Consider the following 19,241-nt stretch of genomic DNA (forward strand, 5'->3'; position numbering starts at 1 on the left):
CAGTGGCTTCAAACGTCTGGTTATCCTTTGTGCTAATGATGCTGGAGCTGGATTGTCCCTGCTGAGCTTCCATGTTGATCCGCTATCCTCAGAGCACCCTCCCTCCAGGGAGAACTTGAGCCAGAATCAGTCTCTTTTGGGAATGGGGACAAAGGGATGGGGCTTGTAGGGCTGTGACTGACAGTTGTGAAGGCTGGCTATGTTGATACAGGACAGGGTGAGGATTTCTGAAAATCAGAGCAGTTCCAAGGTAGAGCAGTGAGTCAGGTCTCCTCTTTTAGATCATCTACCAGGATAGATGGCAGTCTCAGGGTGCTGGATCAACCTGGCTGTCCAGACGTGTGGAGAATGGCCATGTAAATACAGGCATAGGGATCAAGCACAGGACTCTGTGGTATATCACCGGATAAGAGCAATGCCCTCCTAATAGGTCTCCCCATGTCCTGATGTATTCTTTCAGCACCAGTTCCTATGCCACCTAAAAGTCAGACCTTGTGCCATCCCTCCCTCTGCTTAGCATCTCTCAATGGCTCACTAAGATCCACTTAGCTTGGCACCCAGGATCTTTGGAACCTTGTTACCAACTTGACTTATGAGCTTCCTACTCCCCCCTCTCTCCTGCCTTACGTTCCGTCCAGTTTCTCACGGCTTCCCGAACACTCCATGATCTTTCACACCTTCCTGTCTATTCACCACTTTCCCTTCACTGGAATCTCTCTCCCCAGGGCCCAGTGTGGCAAAATCTCTCACTCCTTAAGCACCGATCAAGTTCCCAATACAGGTGTTGCTCACCTGCCTTCCTCCCCTCACTCACTCACTCACTCACTCACTCACTTCTGGCAGGATCATCAGGACTCCAGGATCTTACAGCTGCCTGGCAGGCAGCAAGTATTTATTGGAGGACTATTGAATGAATGAGTAATTGTGAGTTGTACTGAATGAAGTGAAGATTGCCACCTCTTGCCCTCTTAGGCATTCACCTTTCTTTCTTTTTTTTTTAAAGTTTGTTTATTTATTTATTAACTTACTTACTTGAGAGGCAGAGTTAGAGAGGGAGAGACAGAGAAAAAGGTCTTCGATCCACTGCTTCACTACTCACATGGCTGCAATGGCTGGAGCTGGACTGATCCAAAGTCAGGAACCAGGAGCCTCCTCCAGGTCTCCCATGTGGGTGCAGGGGTACCTGGGCCATCCTCCACTGCTTTCCCAGACCACGAGTAGAGAGCTGGATGAGAAGAGGAGTAGCTGGGACAGCAACCAGTGCCCATATGGGATGCTGGCACTGCAGGTGGAGGCCTAGCCCACCATACCACAGCACTGGCATTTACCTTTCTAAATATGAAAAGAGATTTACCTAATCTGCAATAGGAATTGCCTAGCTTGGCTTAGCAGAGATGTAGTTATAGAGTATAAAAGAGAGATATAGTTTTGTTACATTTGAAGCATAGCATATTTTAAAATCTAAGGAATAAATAGGTGCTAATAAGTAAAATGGGAAAATTAATGCAAAATTACAGGTTTGTATTAGCTCTGATTGTACAATAATGTATCATAAACAAAGGACCATAAAATTCCAGAATTATCTGGTGAGTCTTAAAATTGAAATCATGCTGATAGAATAGTTAATTTTTTGAGTCTTGGGTTTGAAAAAGACACCGATTTTCTATTTGAAAACGTTAAGAGTATTTTTTACTGTTAAGTAAAACCTGAGACTTTGGAGAGAAAGACGGAATTGGAACTCTCTACCTTTTGGAGGTAATGAAAACTACATTTGAACTACCCAGATTTTCAGTTAGCAGCCCTAGGTGAGGACGTTTGTTGTAGAAACTACTCCCTATTGTAGGGAGAGCCTGGCACGGTGAGTTCGATGTGTGCCATCCAAATGCATTTGACCACTGAAGGATGAGCCCATAGATTTTATTTCCTATGCCTCTTGCAACTTATGGATGGGACATACTGCCCAGGTTGTTGGGTTGAGAAGGATTCTGGGCAGCATCTGGGCTCAGTATTAAGGTGCCATGGTTGATAAGTCGTGTGTGCTGTGGACAAGTGAAGGGAAGCTTCCTGTGTTACCTACATATTAGTAGATGCCTGAAACAACTAAATAAGGCTGATCGATATGGCAGAATGATAGAAACACAGGATCATTGTTCAAATGCTTCAGTGTCAGGTTCAATGACATCACCTACTGATTCTGTGACTGCGTTCTGTCTCTGAGTTTCATCTCCTTCACAGGTCAATTTACAGCTAACTTGTCTGTGTGGAGGTCAGAGGAAAGAATGTTTTGTGAACTCTAAAGTTCTCCACCCATGTGAGTACCTACCAGTTTTAAATGAGGCCTCTGAGAGCAGGGCTCTATGTATGTAGCACCTGTTGTTTGCTTTGTGCACATAGGATGGTTTCCGAGCGCATCGCCTGTTTTATGTCCTTGGTTCTCAGCACACTGGCGCTGCATTGAGTTGCTGACTTGGCACGTCACACCCAGGCCAGCGTCTTCCTGTTTCGGTTCTCTGTGGTGACGTCCCTCAGAACAGGCAGCTACGCTGAAGCAGATGAAGTCAAACCGTGCCATGGGGTCCATAGGTTTGAAAGTTCCATTCTACCTACATTTCTATGTTAAGTGCTCACAGCAAAATTGGAGCTAAGGCTTCAGACTTTGCTTTTTTAACTGCCCCAGGATTGGGACTGTGGAACTGCACAGAGCGTAAGCCTTGGCCAAGGTAGCTGGGATGACTGTTTCAGTCTGTATGTCTTCACCTTGTGGGAGGTGAGTGGGGGCCTGTTCTCATGGCAGGGGGAAAGAGGGAGCAGGGAACAAATATGAAAAAGATTTTGAAGCCTCTGTTGATGCCATTTCTGCTAACATCCCATTGAGGCAAAGTCATTTGGCTGAGCTTATGGCTGGGGCTGGGCAGAATAATGTCAGGGGAGGAGTGGAGAATTTGGGCCATTCATACAATCTAACTATTGCAAAAAACCATGGTAGAAATGTCTAAAGTGATTGTGCGAATATTGTGGTGATGGTGGGAATGGGTCCTGGGCTAGAAGTGTCATTTAGTTTCCACACTGAATCTTCATTGCACCCTTTGATACAGTAGGTCCCAGTGCTGCTTCTTCCATTTTACAGACGAAAGCACAGCAGTTCAGGGAGATTAAGTAATTGCCGGAGGTCACCTAGCTGTAAGTGGTGGATCTCTGGGCTGCAAATCCATTTTTGTCTGACTCTGGAGTCTGGCTCTTCACCAAATCGCAGAAGAGCAGAACCAGGGAGCAGGGATATCCCTTACCAGAGACTTACTGGAGAGAAGTGGAGGACAAATCCTGGACAGCCCCACCTCATGCAGTGGGTGGTAACTCAAGGGCTGTGTCTCCTACATGAATGTTCACTTTTGGGTCTCTCACAGCACCTGTGAGGGAGGCAAGTGCTGGAAGTCTCAGTCCTGGGACAGTATGAGTGAAGGGAAAGATGTGTTCAAGAAAAGTTTGTGTAAATGACAGTTCCCGTGTGGCTTTTTATGGGAAAATAAGAAATTTTGGGGGCCTGCGCTGTGGTGCAGTGGGTAAAGACTCCACCTAACAATGCTGTCATCCCATATGGGCGTGAGTTTGAGACCCAGCTGCTCCACTTCCAATCCAGCTCTCTGCTATGCCCTGGGAAAGCAGTAAAAGATGACCCAAGTCCTTGGGCCCCTGCACCTATGAGGGAGACCCAGAAGAAGCTCCTGGCTCCTGGCTTCAGATAGACCCAGCTCCAGCCATTGCGGCCAACTGGGGACTGAACCAGTGGATGGAAGACCTCTATTTCTCTCTGTCTCTGCCTCTCTGTAAATCTGCCTTTCAAATAAATAAATCTTTTAAAAAAATTCAATACCAAAAAGAACTTTTAAGGATAACCCTTAGACGTTGAAATCAGTTGGTATGGTTCAGTGAAACTATGTTCTTTAGTACTCTGGGGTTTTGTGCTACAAAGTCTCATTGTGGTAGTCAAGGTGGAGGCCAGGAGGCACAATTCTACCTTCCACTTGGTGGAGTAGCTCCATTTTTAGCTGTCTTGTATTTGGGCATTCGGGGTGGGGCAGGAAGTAAGGGTATCAGTGGCTTACAGAAGAAAATAATGGCAAGAATCTTGGCCAGAAGGTGCTGAGGCCATTTCTAGCACTTCCCAGTTATGCGAGATTGGACACTTGTTTGATTGCTGCTGGGGTCATTCCTTACTCATGTACAGAGGAGGGAGTCTGGGCCAGTGAACTTCATTGTCCTCTACAGCTCTGGTATTCTCCATCTTCAAGCAGGGGCACCTGTGCCCTGTTAGTCCATCAAGGATGGACTTCTACACCTGGTCTGCCAATGATCTGGCCCAGAAGTCTCTCCCTTGAGACCTTGACACTTCTTTCTGGACTTAGGGCAGTCAGCAAACAATTATTTATGGCAGGCTTAGTGCCAGGCACCATAGCCACCATCCTTCAATCTCTGCAAGCTGCTAACATGTGTCCTGGTTGGGGAGAGTCCCCCAAATGTCTTAGAGTCCCTCTGGGTCTTCTGTTTGCTGCCACCTCCCTTCCTTTCCTTTCTGACACACATGTGGGTGCGTCCCTTCAGGACAGAGTTTGAGGGTTTGTAACAGTGCGTGCCCTGTGGGGATTTGCCATGGGGAGGAATGGCCAGTGGAGGGCTGGGGGTGTTGCAACAAATGAGGTCATTGGGTGGGTCATCGGGGCCTGTTCGGTCCTCTTCACCTGCTAACAGGGATGAGAGGTTAATCTGACAAAGTGCCTCTAAGATTCAGATCTTTTTCCTTTGCTCACTCCTGTCTGTCAGGTGACTTCCCGAGCAAAGGGTGCATGTCTGGTTGTTTGATGGAAGGACCTGCGTCTCCAATTCTTGGTTCCTAGGCAATTGACAGGATGGGGATGTGTGGAGGGACATAATCGCTCTGCAAAGTTACAAAAGGAGAGCAAGCTGGAGAGAACTAACTGGTGGCCCAGAGTTATTTTTCCATAGAATGGACACTGAAGCAGGGACCTGGAAGAGAGGGAGCAGGAGAGGAAGGGGCTTCAGGAAGGGCATTCCAAGCAGAAAGATCAGCGAGTGCCACGGCTCCAAAGTTAGACTGCGCTTAGTGAGTCCTGGCGACAAGACCACGAGGAAGAGAAGCAGTGGATGAGATTGGAGAGGTGGCTGGCATAGACTGTGCAGGAACTCATAGACCACAGAGAAGGCCTTGGAGTTCATTCTGAAGATGTAGACAATTAGATGGTTTTGAATACAGGAAGTCATGACTTCCATTTAGAAGATCACTCTGTGTGCTTTGTAGAAGATATTCCACAAAGGGCAACAGTGGAGGCAGAGGGACCTGTTAGGGGCTGGTGCGTCGTCGAGAGAGGAAGAGACGTGGGTGCTGTTGAATCGATCTGAGTGTTGCCCAAGCTCTCCTTTTTTGAGATTTTGGATCATGGGCCCCATCTTGGAATACTCTATCAAATGATCTGAAAGCCTTGGGAGTGTAAAGGATGAGCAGGAGAAATGATTGACAGGGGTGGGGGTGGAGGAGAGGGTAGGGCTGGCATAGATTCTGGAGCCAGAGTTAGTTCTGCTATTCATTCATTCATTCAAAGTATACTTTGTTTCTAGAGGACAGATTGTGTTTTCATTCCTTAGGGACTCAGCTCCTACATGGACATTGCAGAGGTCATAGGGCAGCGGCGTGGGTCTAAATTGGGGTGAGGGTGTTTGGTTCTCCCTGGCTTCACAAGAAGGAGTCCTGGCTACCTGACTGTGAACAGAATCACTCATGTAGAAAGGTGGCCTCACGTGGAGTTTGGGAAGCACATAGCTGTCAAAGGCACTTGCTTCAGGCATGGCCCTGACGGCTGTGGCTTTTGCCATGTTTGGAATGGTGAACTTCATGGTGGCCTTGGCCTTGAGCATACCCGAGTGAAATTTGAGCAGCAGATGGGCTGCCTTTGCCCACAGTCCTCTTTGGTGTCACTGTCAGTCCTTTTTTTCATCATCATCTTGGAAGGGAGACCCTGAGATGTGCCCCTTACCAGCTGTGTAATTTGGGGGGAGAGATTTCATCTCTCAGGTCTCAGCTTATGCATCTCAGAAATAGGGGTAATAATAAGAATTAAACAATTCTAAGTGTGACCTACTTGGCAGAGTGCCTTGTACTGAGTAAGTGCGACGTGCGTGCTTGCTGTGGCTGTGTTGTTGTAACTGGAGTAAGTTGTGTTTGCTGGAAGGACTCTCACAGCTTTTCCAGTGGCTTCCCAAGATCACAGAAGACAAACATGCCGCTGGCCGCATCCTGAACAATGATCATCACTGCCCCTTTCCCAGAGGCTGTTGTAGCCTGCTCCTGGCCCCCCAAGCTCAGCCCTCATACACTGCCCCTTTCTCAGAGGCTGTTGTAGCCTGCTCCTGGCCTCCCAGGCTCAGCCCTCATACGACTGTCCCCTTGCCCCTGCTTTCTGTCCTCAGCGTGTCCCACCGTCGGTTGTCACACTACCCTGCAGGAAGCATGGGCTGCACCTCACCCCTCCAGGTGCACCTGGCAGGTGGGGCTGCTCCAGGCCCCGCATTTGCCCAGTGGTCAAGCTGGGGACTGCCTGGTCTGGGTCAGCTCCGTGAGCCTGGCCAGAGCATCTACCAGGCTGCTATTCTCTGCCTTGGCCAGCTCCAGCACCTCTTGCTTTGTTAATGGAGAATTTGTCAAGTAATGGGAATAATTAGCCCAGTGGGGGCTTCACTGTGTCCTGGAAAGAGAACAGAGAGTGGCCTCCCAGCAGCCGCAGAAATGATTGCCAGGCAGCTTATTTTCTCGTCTGCGTCTCTCTCCCCTTTGCTTGTGTGGGCTTGCTTTTTCCCCCCCTCTTTGTGTAGGGAGAGTCGGCTAGGAGAAAAGACCCACAAATTGCACTCTTACAGGGCTGGGCTGCACAAGCCAGAGATTATCTTCTAGGGCTGAATAATTCCCCTCTCCCCCTGCCCACTTCGTGTGTGTGTGTGTGTGTTTGTGTGTGTATGGGGGGGAAGGTCTGCTAAGCACCTAGCTCATCCCCCCACCACTTCCGTTTTTCCTCCTCACTTCCTTTCTTCCCAGCCCTCCCTTCTCTCTTTCCTTGTCTCCTCATGTAAAGAACTCAAGGGCTCCCAATTGAATCTTTTTAATGGTCCCAAGAGGAGAGGATCTTGAAGGGTGATTATCTTCATTATAAATTATTAACTCTCCCAGCAGCCAGATGGCTTCCCAAACCATGGCTGGGAACTCTGGGCTGGAGATGCTGGCAGGCCGGGAGAGGAGGGGAACAGAAGTGGGAGGTGGCTGGATGGAAAATGTTCATAACTTGTGATTCAGGCACACCTGGGAGGCTGGGGGAAACTGCTGCACCTTGCAAGACCCAGGTTCTTGGGGGGAGACTTTGCTCTTGGTGGCGGCTTTTGTCCACTAGATAAGCTGGGGCTCCCTTGGGGCTGGCATGGAGGGGTAGGTAGGGAAGTGACTGTGTTCTGAGTTGTTTTTCATGTAAGCCTTAGAAGGCTGGCAAGATCTGGTAAGAAGACATGATGAGTGCCTTAATTTAGGTAGTTTTTGATGCTACAATGGTTTAGAAGGTGTAGCCATTGTTCTGCCCAGTTTCCAGAACAGCTGAGAGCTAGACAGCCTAGAGAGCTTTCCATGTGATTTCTTGGTCAGTCGTTGGTGTAAATACAGAGCCTGCCTCTGACTCAGTCCACGGGTCCTCCCCCTACCCCACCCCCTAACTTCTTACTGGTTACTTTTGCCCCCTCATCCTGCCAGCCTCCACGTGAATGCCTCCTCCTCCAAGAATCCTCCCCTGACCAGCTGAGCCCACAGCCAGCTCCTTTTGCTCTGGACTCTGTTCTATGATGACACTTGAAAGAATTAGCAGAGAAAAAGGAATGAAGAGGTGAATTTATTTGATGCAAAAATATTTTGAAAGGCATGCATAGTTTCTTTTCCTCATATTCATCTTCTATGAACTTTTCCAATCCCCCTCCCCACCCCACTCCATATTGCACATGAAGACCTAATGAGTGCTGGGCACACAACCCCACCAGACACCCAGCCTCTTCAGGGTTACCCCCAGTCATGGGGGCCCCTTTCTCTGGAGAGGTCTGCTTCTCAGGTGAAGACACAGATCTGCTCCTTGTGGCACTGGGATGAAGTTTAAAGAAGCCCGTCCCATCTCCCTGGCAGGCCAGGTGAGACGCCCACAGCAGCTGTGCTGCGAGAGTGAAACCCGAGCACCAAGGGCAAGGCCAAGGGAGCAGAGCTCAGCTGCGCACAGTTCTGTAGTACTTACCAGAGCCCGGCCACATCCTTAACAGCTTTCATTTGCACCCAGTGCCTAACCGTGGTCTCTGTTACACCTCCATCTTACAGACAAGGTGGCTGAGACACAGAGAGGATGAGTGACTGGCTCAAGGTCACATAGGCAGCAAGGAGTATAGGTTTGGGATTTGCACCAGGAAGCCTGGCTCCAGAGCCTGTGTCTTCCATCACCACACTAAATGCCCTGCCTAAAAGAGGCACTCCTCCAGCTGTTCTACCTCGACCCCCCGCCCCCCACACTCAGCAGGGCCTGCCCTCAACTTTGGCCCACCCTCTTGTTTTAACTTTACATCTTGTGTTTATCTTTTATTTGTCTTTATATCTGGGACATGGGTGTCCCATGGCTTAAAAAAATGGAATGAACGACTTCCATTCTATTCACTATCTTCTAGCTCGCCTACACTTGTCTCAAGGAGTGGGGCTCAGAATGAAATCCTGGTTTTCAGCACCAGACTGATAGATGATCACCTCCTTTTCCCGGTGGGCTCCATCCCAATTGATGGAGTCTGAAATTGATTTTGGTTACCTAGCAGCCACAAAATGCTAAAACAATTTACAGGGGGAATTTAAAAGGTTGGTGCAAAATGGTATTTAAAGACAAGTTTACTTGGTACAAAAAATTTAAAATCTATGCATATGCAGGGTTTTCAAAAGTTCAGGGAAGATACGTATTATGAAAAAAACTTATGCATTCAAAATTTTTTTGCATCAAATTATACTTATCTTAATTCCATTTTCCACAAATGTTTTGCCCTGTGTATGTATGTGTGGTGTAACAGCTTATTTATTTAATTCCTCAGTTCTTGTTTATCATATAGTTACAAATTTTACCTTCCTGCCTTGTGAGTTGTTTCTATTGGAGGACTGAGTTGTATAACTTTCTTTTTTTTATTATTTTTTTATTTTTATTTTTTTTGACAGGCAGAGTGGACAGTGAGAGAGAGAGACAGAGAGAAAGGTCTTCCTTTGCTGTTGGTTCACCCTCCAATGGCTGCCGCGGCCGGCGCACTGCGGCCGGCGCACCGCGCTGATCTGATGGCAGGAGCCAGGTGCTTCTCCTGGTCTCCCATGGGGTGCAGGGCCCAAGCACTTGGGCCATCCTCCACTGCACTCCCTGGCCACAGCAGAGAGCTGGGCTGGAAGAGGGGCAACCGGGACAGAATCCAGTCTGCCATCGTGGATGTCGTTGAAAGCTACCATGGTCTCTTGGGATCCCTATTGCCTCATCCAGTGCACTTACTCACTCAGTGTCAGTTCTACAACTGTGACCAACAGGTTCTCTCCCAAATCCTGCTTCCTGCTAACACAAACCCTGGCAGGCAGCAGGCGAGGGCTCAGGTACTTGGGTTCCTGCTACCCGTGTGGGAGATCTGGATGGGGTTCCTGGCTCTCTGCTTCAGTCTGGACACAGCCGCAACATTTTCTAGCTATCTCTTGTTCTCTCTCTCTCTCTCTCTCTCTCTCTGCTTTTCAAACAAAATAAATACAAACATCTCTTTTCTTCATCTGACATAAAAATCATAGGGTAGTAGTGTCAGGAAATGTGCTATCTGATTGTACAGGTAGAAAAGTACACACATCCTAAGTGTACAGCTCAAACTGCACACTCTGTGCCCATTATCTGGGTCAGCAAACAGAATTCCTTTACCCCTCTGCCAGCTGTTAACGACTATTCTGACATTTAACACCATAGGATAATTTTGCCTCTTTTTAAGCATAAAGGGAACACATAGTATGTGCTCTTGTGTCTTATTTTGGTCAACATTATGCTTGTGAGAGTCACCCACGCTTCTGTCTGAAGATGAGTGTGACTGAGGTTGTAGGGGTTCTTCTTCAGGTGGGATGGCTAGGTGAGATGGCCCCTTTGGTTGACTGGTCAGTGAAAGCATTTGTGATGGTCCAATATTAGGAGGATATCAATTCTTACTTTTGGTTACAGTTAAACTTGTTTAGGAAAAAAAAACAAAAGACTTTGGGTTCATATAAAGCAAGTCTCAGGGTTCAGTGGGCTTCAGGCCTGGCTAGATCTAGGTGCTAAAAACAGCCTTTCTGGAAACCTGTTTCTTATGGCTCTGATTTCTTTGTTGTCTTCATTGTTAGGTTAAGAGTCATCTCCAGGAGTGTCAGTCATGTTGGGCATCAAGTGTGCACTTGGTGAGAAGAGAGAGAGCCCTTCTCCCAATAATTCCAGAGCAGTCCCAGCCCTAACCTTAGGTTGTCTGGGTTTAGGTGCAGGTCCACCTTCAAACAAACCCTGCAGTCATAGATTGGATGGCCTCATTGGCCAAGCTGGGCCATGTGATCTGGGCTGTATGCCCACCTGCATGATGTGGCCTGGGATTGGTGGTAAAAACAATGTACTGCAGAGTGGGTGAGGGTTGGAATGGCTAGGGGGCAAAAGCAACAGAGAGCCATCCAAGGGTTTTTCCAGTGAGAATCGATGAGAAAAATCTAGAGGAAAGAGGCCTGCCCAGCCTGAGGAGCACGGCATGCCAGCAAGGGCTGGACACGAGGACTGTCACCATCATGGCTTCCCACACCAATCCTGGCTCTAGACACAGCCTTGGCTTTCTCTGAGTCTGTCTCTTGCTCATGAAAACAACACGGTAGTTGGGAAAAGGTAGCAGAGGGGCTTGGGAGGAGGAGTGGGGAGGGCAAATGGCAGCCAGACCTTCTGAGCCATCCCGGGGGCAAGAAGCCCACGCAGCAGAGTCGGGTGGGCCCCCCGCCTCCCCAGGCAGCCGGATTGTGAGACATTTGCAAAGATGTTCACCCTGCATAAAAAGTGTGCCATTCGATAATTATGTAAATTAGCTGGCAATTAGATAATGTCACTCACTTTCCCTCTCCCGCTTGATTCCCACACAACAGATAAGTGTTTGGAGCGTCTGCACCATCCGGGGTCCTCCATGCACGCTTGGGGGCCGACCACCTGCGTCCTCGGCTGCCTCTGCTCTCCTGGGACTCGGGCGAGGGTGGCAGTCAGCTGACCATGGAAGAGACCTCCCTGGCTCCTCTCTTCCCAGTTTTTTGAGCCTGGGGTGCCCTGGCAGAGGGCTAGAGAAAGAGAGGACACATGCTGGGGGCAGCTGACTGGAGACCCGGAATCTTTTTTTTTTTTTTTATTTGACAGGTAGAGTTATAGGCAGTGAGAGAGAGAGAGAGAGAGAGAGAGAGAGAGAGACAGATAGACAGACAGAGATAAAGGTCTTCCTTCTGTTGGTTCACTCCCCAAATGGCCGCTACGGTCAGTGCTGCACCAATCTGAAGCCAGGAGCCAGGAGCTTCCTCCTGGTCTCCCATGCGGGTGCGGGGGCCCAAGCAGTTGGGCCATCCTCCACTGTCTTCCTGGGCCACAGCAGAGAGCTGGACTGGAAGAGGAGCAGCCAGGACTAGAACCCGGTGCCCATATGGGATGCCAGTGCTGCAGGTGGAAGATTAACCAAGTGAGCCACGGCGCCGGCCCCACTGACCTGGAATCTTTACTGGGAGGTCATCTCCTTCCTTAGGTCATCTTGGCCCTTTCCCAGGGGCTGTGGCAATGTCATCAGTTGAAGAAAGGGAAGGAAGTGTTTCAGGAGATGGCAGGTAGACCAGAGGGCATCATGTCAAGATAAACCCAATTCTGATGCTTCCACTCCTATAATCAGATTCTGCCTGGTGCCTGGCAGGAACTAAGTATGCTTTTCCTCACTCAGCCATGTTGACTCTCCAGGGTGCAAGGCAGGGGAATGCTAGTGTCTCCAAGGGCTGGTCTGCAGGGAGAAGCTCAACCAGGTAGGGACCAGTGGCCACCCAGAGCAGGTTGGGTAAATTTCCATGATCCTCTCTCTCAGGGGAGTGATCCTAGACCAAGTATGTGCCACTTGCCTCGCCCTTGGAGAATATCAGGGGTTCACACCTGCTGTCACTGTGGGAAATGAGGTCCCACGGAGGCCTATGAGCCACAGGATTGCTCTTAAGCTTCTGTTTGTCCTGTTCTTTCTCTCTGCAAATGTTTCTGGTGCTCTTCCTCTGTGCCCAGGCCCTGTGTAAAGCAGTTGCTTCCCCAAGTAGCTATCCATCAAGTAGTCTGGTTCTAGAGCTAGGGCTCATCACTGCTGCGCTTTGGCGATACAGTTGACAGCACTAGTTTGGGATGCCCTCGAGGATGAGGATGATGGCTTACTCTGCTTTGACTCAGTAGTGCCTGGAATGAACCAGAGTTCAGGAAACAGAGGGATCCCTCTCTCCTCTGCCATGTTGCTCTCAACTTGGTTGGCAAACCTCACCATACATAGTGGCCATGTCCCTGGAGACTGGGTTCCATCTGATGATCTAGCCCCCTTAAAGACTGCATCACATCTCATGATGCGGTCTCCCATTATCTAATTCTGGCCTCGTGCCTTCCACTTACTCCACTCCAGCAGCCCTGGCCTTCTGCAGATATCCCAGCCTGCCCCAGCTATACGATGTTGGCATTGACTCTCACTTCGGGAACATTCTTCCCAGCTATGTACTTGGCTAATTCTCTCACTCAAGTCTTTCCTTAAACATCACCTTCTCAAGGACACTGATTTCTGGTGGTTGCCTGTTTCTGTGGTGTAATTATTCAACCTAGTTGGTTTTATCCTACCAAAGTTATGTCAGCCAGCTCAAAAACTCCTTAAATCTTAGCAGTTGGCTCTCCCAATCCCATCTGAGTGGGCACCAGCCCCTGTTCCATGTCAAAAAGAAAAAGTTCAGCATCCTTTCGTGGGTGATTCCCAAGTTGCACTTGGAGAAATAACGCTCAGACAAAACTTTTTGTAGGGCAGAGCCTTTCCTTGTGATGTGTTTAATCAGTCTTCTACGGACCTGGGAATGTGTTTGTGGGTAAGGGACAGCATTTCCTCTTCAAAGCAGGGGTGATAGCTAGCTTTGCTGATGGGATCGTTATCAACACAGTGGACAGTGATGTTCCGGCAGAGACCACGGGGAGTTAACAAACGTGCCAGGTCATAGGCAGCAGCTTGTACAGCTCACGCAGAATACACTCACTGCTCGCTTTGGTGGGACAGAGTCTGCCCTGAAAACTGGGTCACACCAGCTGGACTGGGTGACATGCATTTCTGACCATGGTGAAGTACCCTTGAAATCTGTAGCATTTCTTAACCATTCAGTGGCTACCCATTCTGTAGTTTTCATAATTTTGGGGGGATTTGTATTTTTATATATTGCTCTCACTCCAAAGACATACACACACTCATACATACACAGATGCACGCTAACAGCCCCACTTATCCCATCCCTTCCCATTCCAGATATAAGAGGGAAAGGAACTTGATAGTTATTGATCACCTACTAGGTGTGAAGCGTCATGCCAGGATCTGCCCCTGACTGGTCTCAATGAATCCCTTTCTCAGTCTTGGTGAGGGACTATTGCTTTTTTTTTTTTTTTAACTGTACAAATGGGGAAATAGAAGCTCAAGTTGGTCAAGAATTGTACTTACAGTTCTACAAATAGGAATTGGGATTCAAACTCAGTCTTTTCCTTTTTTTAGCCTCAAAACACAGGAACTCCCCCCCCCAATGTTCAGCAAGAGATGAGGGTTATTATACTTATTAATCATCTTCTAATCATTTATTTTTACTAACTTTTTTAGGTATTTCTTTCAAAAATTTAGTGTGGGAATCTTAGTCCTCTTTTATATACAAGCAGTGGGTTGCCAAACTGAAAAAGGAAAAACTAAAAGAAAAAAAGTCATTACAGCTTTGAATAGTAATATGAGAGTAAAAGCCATGTTGAGTGTGCAAAATGTTGGCCTTACCTTAAGGAAAAATTTTGGCCTAGCAATTAAGATACCACTTGGGACACCACATTCCATCCTGGAGTCCCCAGGTTCGATTCCCAGTTCTGGCTCCTGATTCCAGCTTCCTGCTGATGTCAACCCTGGGAGGCAGTTGGCCTGGCCCAAGTGGCCAGGCCCCTGCAACCCTGTGGGACATCTGGGTTGAGTTTCCGGCTCCCAGCTTGGCCCTGCCCAGCCCACTGCAGGGCTAGGGAGTGGGGAGGAAACGGTGACCCAGTGCCTGAGCGGCCTCTCTCTGCTTCTCAAAATAAATTATAAATTTTTAAAAAGGTGGCTTTGTGACTCTGTGAAATGCATATAGTAAAAATATTATGCTCATGAGGCTTTGGGGATTTTCACTAACTTTTGCATAGGAAAGCCTGGAGGTGCAAACATTGCTGGGCCTGGGGTCCTACGTGGGCCTGGGAAGAATCTGGGCCCTCCCAGCTGTGTGAAGCACTTGAGGCTGAAGCAGTCATTACCAGGTCCTGGCCCCCAGTCAGCCTCCGCCACTACTGGTGCAATAGGAGGTAGGTTTCCCCTGTCCCTTGGCCTTGAACTCATGCCCCTTCTCTCCTTTCTCCTGCCTTTTCTCCACAGGTGTTTGCTCTGGAGTCCTGGGAGGCGGGTGATGTGCAGGACCGCCTGTGGCTGGCGCCATGAAGCCTGAGTGTGTCCCTGCCCTACGCTGGGCCCTGCTCAGCCTGAGTGCTCAGCTCCTCGTCGGCCTGCTCCCCGCGGCCCACCGCTGCTAGGAGGCAGGACCTCAGGACAGGTCTTGGGCCTCTTGCTACCTCCCCGGCACCGAGGCCCAGGTGAGCCTGGGCAGCGCTCACTCCTCCTCCACTGTGGCGGCCCCAGCCCCGGCCTCAGCCTCGCTGGCTGGGGTGTCCAGTGGTCAGCTGGGAGAAGGGTGTTGAAGAAGCCTTCCTCCTACACTCATGCACTTCTCCTCCTCGCGGCAAGGCCTCCGGATCCACATGGATAGCTGAGCTCTTTTCCTGGAGAAAGACACCTCCCTCCTCATCCCTCTTCCCCACCTGACCTTCCTCCTCTTCTGCTGCCCCCTCCCCCTGCCTTTCTTGCTCCTGATCCCACCTGGGGCTCCCCCTCCTTGCCTGCCCAGCACCTGCCCAGCGTGCCTCCTTCCTCTCCTGTGCGCTCTGTCCCCCATCTCTGTTTTATCTCCCCCTCTCCCTTCCACTGGGAAAGGGAGAGCCTTCCCCAGGGCTGTTTGCTGGCTGGTCTGCTCTGCCCCAGTAGCCACCATGGGCGTCAGCCTCCACTCTGTGTTCTTCACTCTGAAGCTGAGCATCCTGCTGGGCTCCCTGCTGGGGCTGTGCCTGGGTCTGGAGTTCATGGGCCTCCCCAACCAGTGGGCCCGCTACCTCCGCTGGGACGCCAGCACGCGCAGTGACCTGAGCTTCCAGTTCAAGACCAACGTCTCCACCGGACTGCTCGTCTACCTGGACGACGGCGGCGTCTGTGACTTCCTCTGCCTGTCCCTGGTGGATGGCCGCGTTCAGCTCCGCCTCAGCATGGACTGCGCCGAGACCTCCGTGCTGTCCAACAAACAGGTGAACGACAGCAGCTGGCACTTCGTCATGGTGAGCCGCGACCGCCTGCGCACCGTGCTGGTGCTGGACGGCGAGGGCCAGTCTGGGGAGCTGCAGGCCCAGCGGCCCCACATGGATGTGGTGAGCGATTTGTTCCTCGGTGGAGTCCCTGCCGACATCCGGGCCTCCGCCCTGACCCTTGATGGAGTACAGGCCATGCCCGGCTTCAAGGGCTTAATCCTGGATCTCAAGTATGGCAACACGGAGCCTCGGCTTCTCGGGAGCCAGGGCGTCCAGTTGGATGCCGAGGGGCCCTGCGGCGAGCGTCCCTGTGAAAATGGTGGGATCTGTTTCCTTCTGGACGGCCACCCTACTTGTGACTGTTCTACCACTGGCTATGGTGGCAAGCTCTGCTCGGAAGGTAAGGCCCCCTCCCTTCTCTCTGTCTTGCTGCAGGCTTGGCCTCTGGGCTGGAGCAGGGTGGACAGAAGCCAGCTCTCGATGGTAGAGCATCATTAGCTGCCTGTTAGATAATTGGGCCCCTGTCCCTGAGGAGGGTGGTGGAACTCCTTTGCTTGCTCAGGGCTCAGCAGAAAGAATCCTGGCTATTTGACTGTGGGCTTGGTACTCAACTCAGAGGGCAAGAAGGAGTAGACTGGGTCCCGGCACAGCTCCGTCCGCTGAGGCACAGTTTAACACAGGACACAACATTAGGACTTGGCAAAAATGCTTGCCCTGTTCCTCCTGACCCCTTGAGCCTTGGGACCTTGGGGATGGAGGGAAAACTCCCCATCCCCTCCTCTTCGTAATCCCTAGGGTAAGGGATGCCTCTGCAGAGGGCATTGAGGTGATGGACTGCACGGTCCATGCTTGGCCCTGCTGTGAATGCTTTCCAGCCACTGTGGCTTTGCCTCACGATCCCTTGGCAGGTGTCTGCGGAGCGGGTGAGGGCTTCTCACCTGTTCTAACTGTGAAGGTTTCTCTCTGAGGTTCCCCTTTAGATGGGGCTCCATCTCTTGCCCCCTCTGGGTACTGAGAACAGGCACAGGGTTTGGCTGTAGCCATGGTCAGTGCAGCCCTCCAAGGAGCTTATGATACTCCGTGTAGCCTGGAGAACCTCCCAGTGTTTGGTCCAACTTCCCAGAAGGAGGCGAGGGGGGACTCGTGCACAAGGGTTTAGGCTGCCCTCACTTTGTTCAGCACATTCTGCCTGTTTGGATCTGAGAGAAGTGGCCCAGGCTCCAATTTGACAAGCACTGAAACAGCAAATTCCTGGAGCCCTGTACTCAGTAGTGGCTTAGATGTGGGGTAGGAAGAGCCGCTGGAGTGACAAAGTGTGTGAGAACTGACCACGTGGGTATGTATATGGTGGGGGCAGGGTGACAAGGAGGCAATGGAGTTAGATCTCCTCCCACCCTTTTGGGGTGAAGCCCTGCATTCTGCTTAGAGATGTTTTGTGTTGCCGTCAAATACTGGCCTCTTCCTGGAACGGGTGGCTGGGCAGCGGCTCTTACTCTTGGATTCACATTAGGATCACCTGGGAGAATGTAGACACTTTAGGCTCATTAAATCAGTCTCTAGGGGTGGGAGCTAAGCCTCTGTAACTCTTTAAGGCTCCACACATGGGCCCAGTGGGCCATCATGGTTAAGAGCCAACTGGCACAGGGTTGAGGGAGGTCCCGGATGGGAGCAGGTGAATGTCTTGCTGCTGACTCCCAGCAGTCTCCTCATTCAGGTAAGGCCTCCCTGCCCTGGGGCTTGTTAGGAAAAACTGCCTCTGCAGGTGTTCCTTAAATGTTTCCAGAATAGCCCAACCCCTAAAGCAGGTTGTGGTTGGTATGCACTTGAGCTACCAGCAGCAATTTAAAAATCTTTGGTTTAATTTTTTTTAAATGGTGCGTTTCACAGGTGGTAGAGGTTAGAGACTGGGAGACTTTGGGGGTTGTGTTGGAGGCCTTGGGAGTGGTGCCTGCCTGTTTCCTGGGGCCTCCGTGACTCTCCTCTGGTGTGTTGGGCACCAGTGCTCCTCTCCGTGGGTGGGCTGTTGAAGGGACAGAAAGCAGACATCCCTGTGTATGTTGTCCTTCTCTGGTTTCTATTCCCCTGCTAAATTCATGGGGTAAGGGAGTGGAGTAGAGGAGCAGGGGCAACCGCAGCCCACCAGACCGCTTGGGGAATGTGGTACTGAAATGCATCTCACAGCAGGTGTCTTCTGGAGCTGACTGCTTTTCCAAAGCTGCTGGGCTTGGGAGAAAGTTCTGCCCGAAGACGCTGACATGATCACTTGTTTTCTCATTTGCCCAAAGGATCTGTTCTGTTCTCAGAACTTGCATTGAAAACTGGCATTCTTCCTTTCTAGGGACCAGGGTGTCTGCAAGTGTGCTGTTAACTGGCTGATTATCCCTGATTGCATTTTTTGTGTTGAAAAAGAACTCATTTCCTCTGGGCAGGTTTGGATCAGCACTTTTCCATGGGAAGAATCTCTATACTGTATATGTATACAATTTGTCCCTTTTTCTCCTCTCTCTCTCTGTGTGTTTTCCAGTCTCCATGGAATTTCTTCAGAACAGATTGTATGCAGTTGCTTTTTAAGCAGCTAAATGTGATATGTATATTTTGCTAATTATTCTTTCTACAAGGTTCAGACCAACTCCTGGCTATGGATCGATACTTTGCCCATAGAAGGCAAACACAGATACAACTTCTGCATTCTGCTGATGGAGTAAATAATCGGTTGTAACTGTATCATTTGCTTGGCTTGGAACAGAGCAGTGAGAAGGCTGGGACGGGTGGTAGGTGTGGGGTGGGGGTGGGGTAAAAATTCACCGTATATTTAATCTAAGTTGATTACATAGATACTATTGATCCTGTAATTGTTATCATGTCTAATCAATCAGATGCCTGCAGTACTTGTTGCCTCCACACATAGTTAATTTTTAGAGAGTAAGTAAGTAATGCGCCTATGAAATGTTCAGGGGAAAAAACCTACAGCAGCTGCCAAGTATCAAGCAGAGATCTGTATAAAACAAGATAAATAGTCAAAAGAAACACGTGCCTGCCCATTTTCCCGAAGATAACATGGTAGGCAGCGAGAAAGCAAGCGTTCTCCTCTCACCTCTTCCGTGGCCCATGGTCCTGAACAGAAATTGGGGCGTTGGTTCCCAGCAGTCTGTCCACTGTACCATGCACCTGACTGGCCCCAGGAGCGGGAAGGGCCCTGCTGTTTGTGTGAGGGCTTGCACCTGATGTGGAAGAGCCCTTTCTCTCCACTTGCTCCTGCAGTTCCAAGGGCAGAGAGAGCTGTGCGGGTGCCGGCTGCTGCATGGATGTGGTTGGGCCTGTTGGAGAGACCTTGTGTGGCCCATCAGCTGCATGCCCACCTGCTGTGTTGCTCTTTGCTTGGTCTGTCTGGCTCTGCACATCTTGATGGCTCCAAAACACCCTAGAAGGAACACACAGAAGGAACACACAGAGTGGCCATCTCTTCTATGTGCTTGTGCTCTTTGGACTCCCCATTGG

The 19,241-nt window shown here is 50.0% G+C and overlaps 1 protein-coding gene across 47 annotated transcripts in view; it reads left to right on the plus strand.

Annotated features, from left to right (window-relative positions):
- NRXN3 (neurexin 3) overlaps positions 1-19,241 on the plus strand; it is a 1,789,124-nt gene that overhangs the window by 52,963 nt on the left and 1,716,920 nt on the right. For 46 of the 47 annotated variants that reach the window (XM_070065299.1, XM_070065301.1, XM_070065309.1 and 43 more), the window contains exon 2: positions 14,767-16,143. In XM_070065299.1, coding sequence (XP_069921400.1) covers positions 15,435-16,143 — 709 coding nt within the window. In that variant the 5' untranslated portion in view covers positions 14,767-15,434. Of the gene's footprint in view, positions 1-2,235; positions 2,312-14,766; positions 16,144-19,241 lie in introns of all 47 variants that reach the window. The other variant, XM_070065300.1, reaches the window with a different exon arrangement.

Source organism: Oryctolagus cuniculus, chromosome 20, assembly GCF_964237555.1.
Source record: "Oryctolagus cuniculus chromosome 20, mOryCun1.1, whole genome shotgun sequence".
NCBI lineage: Eukaryota > Metazoa > Chordata > Mammalia > Lagomorpha > Leporidae > Oryctolagus > Oryctolagus cuniculus.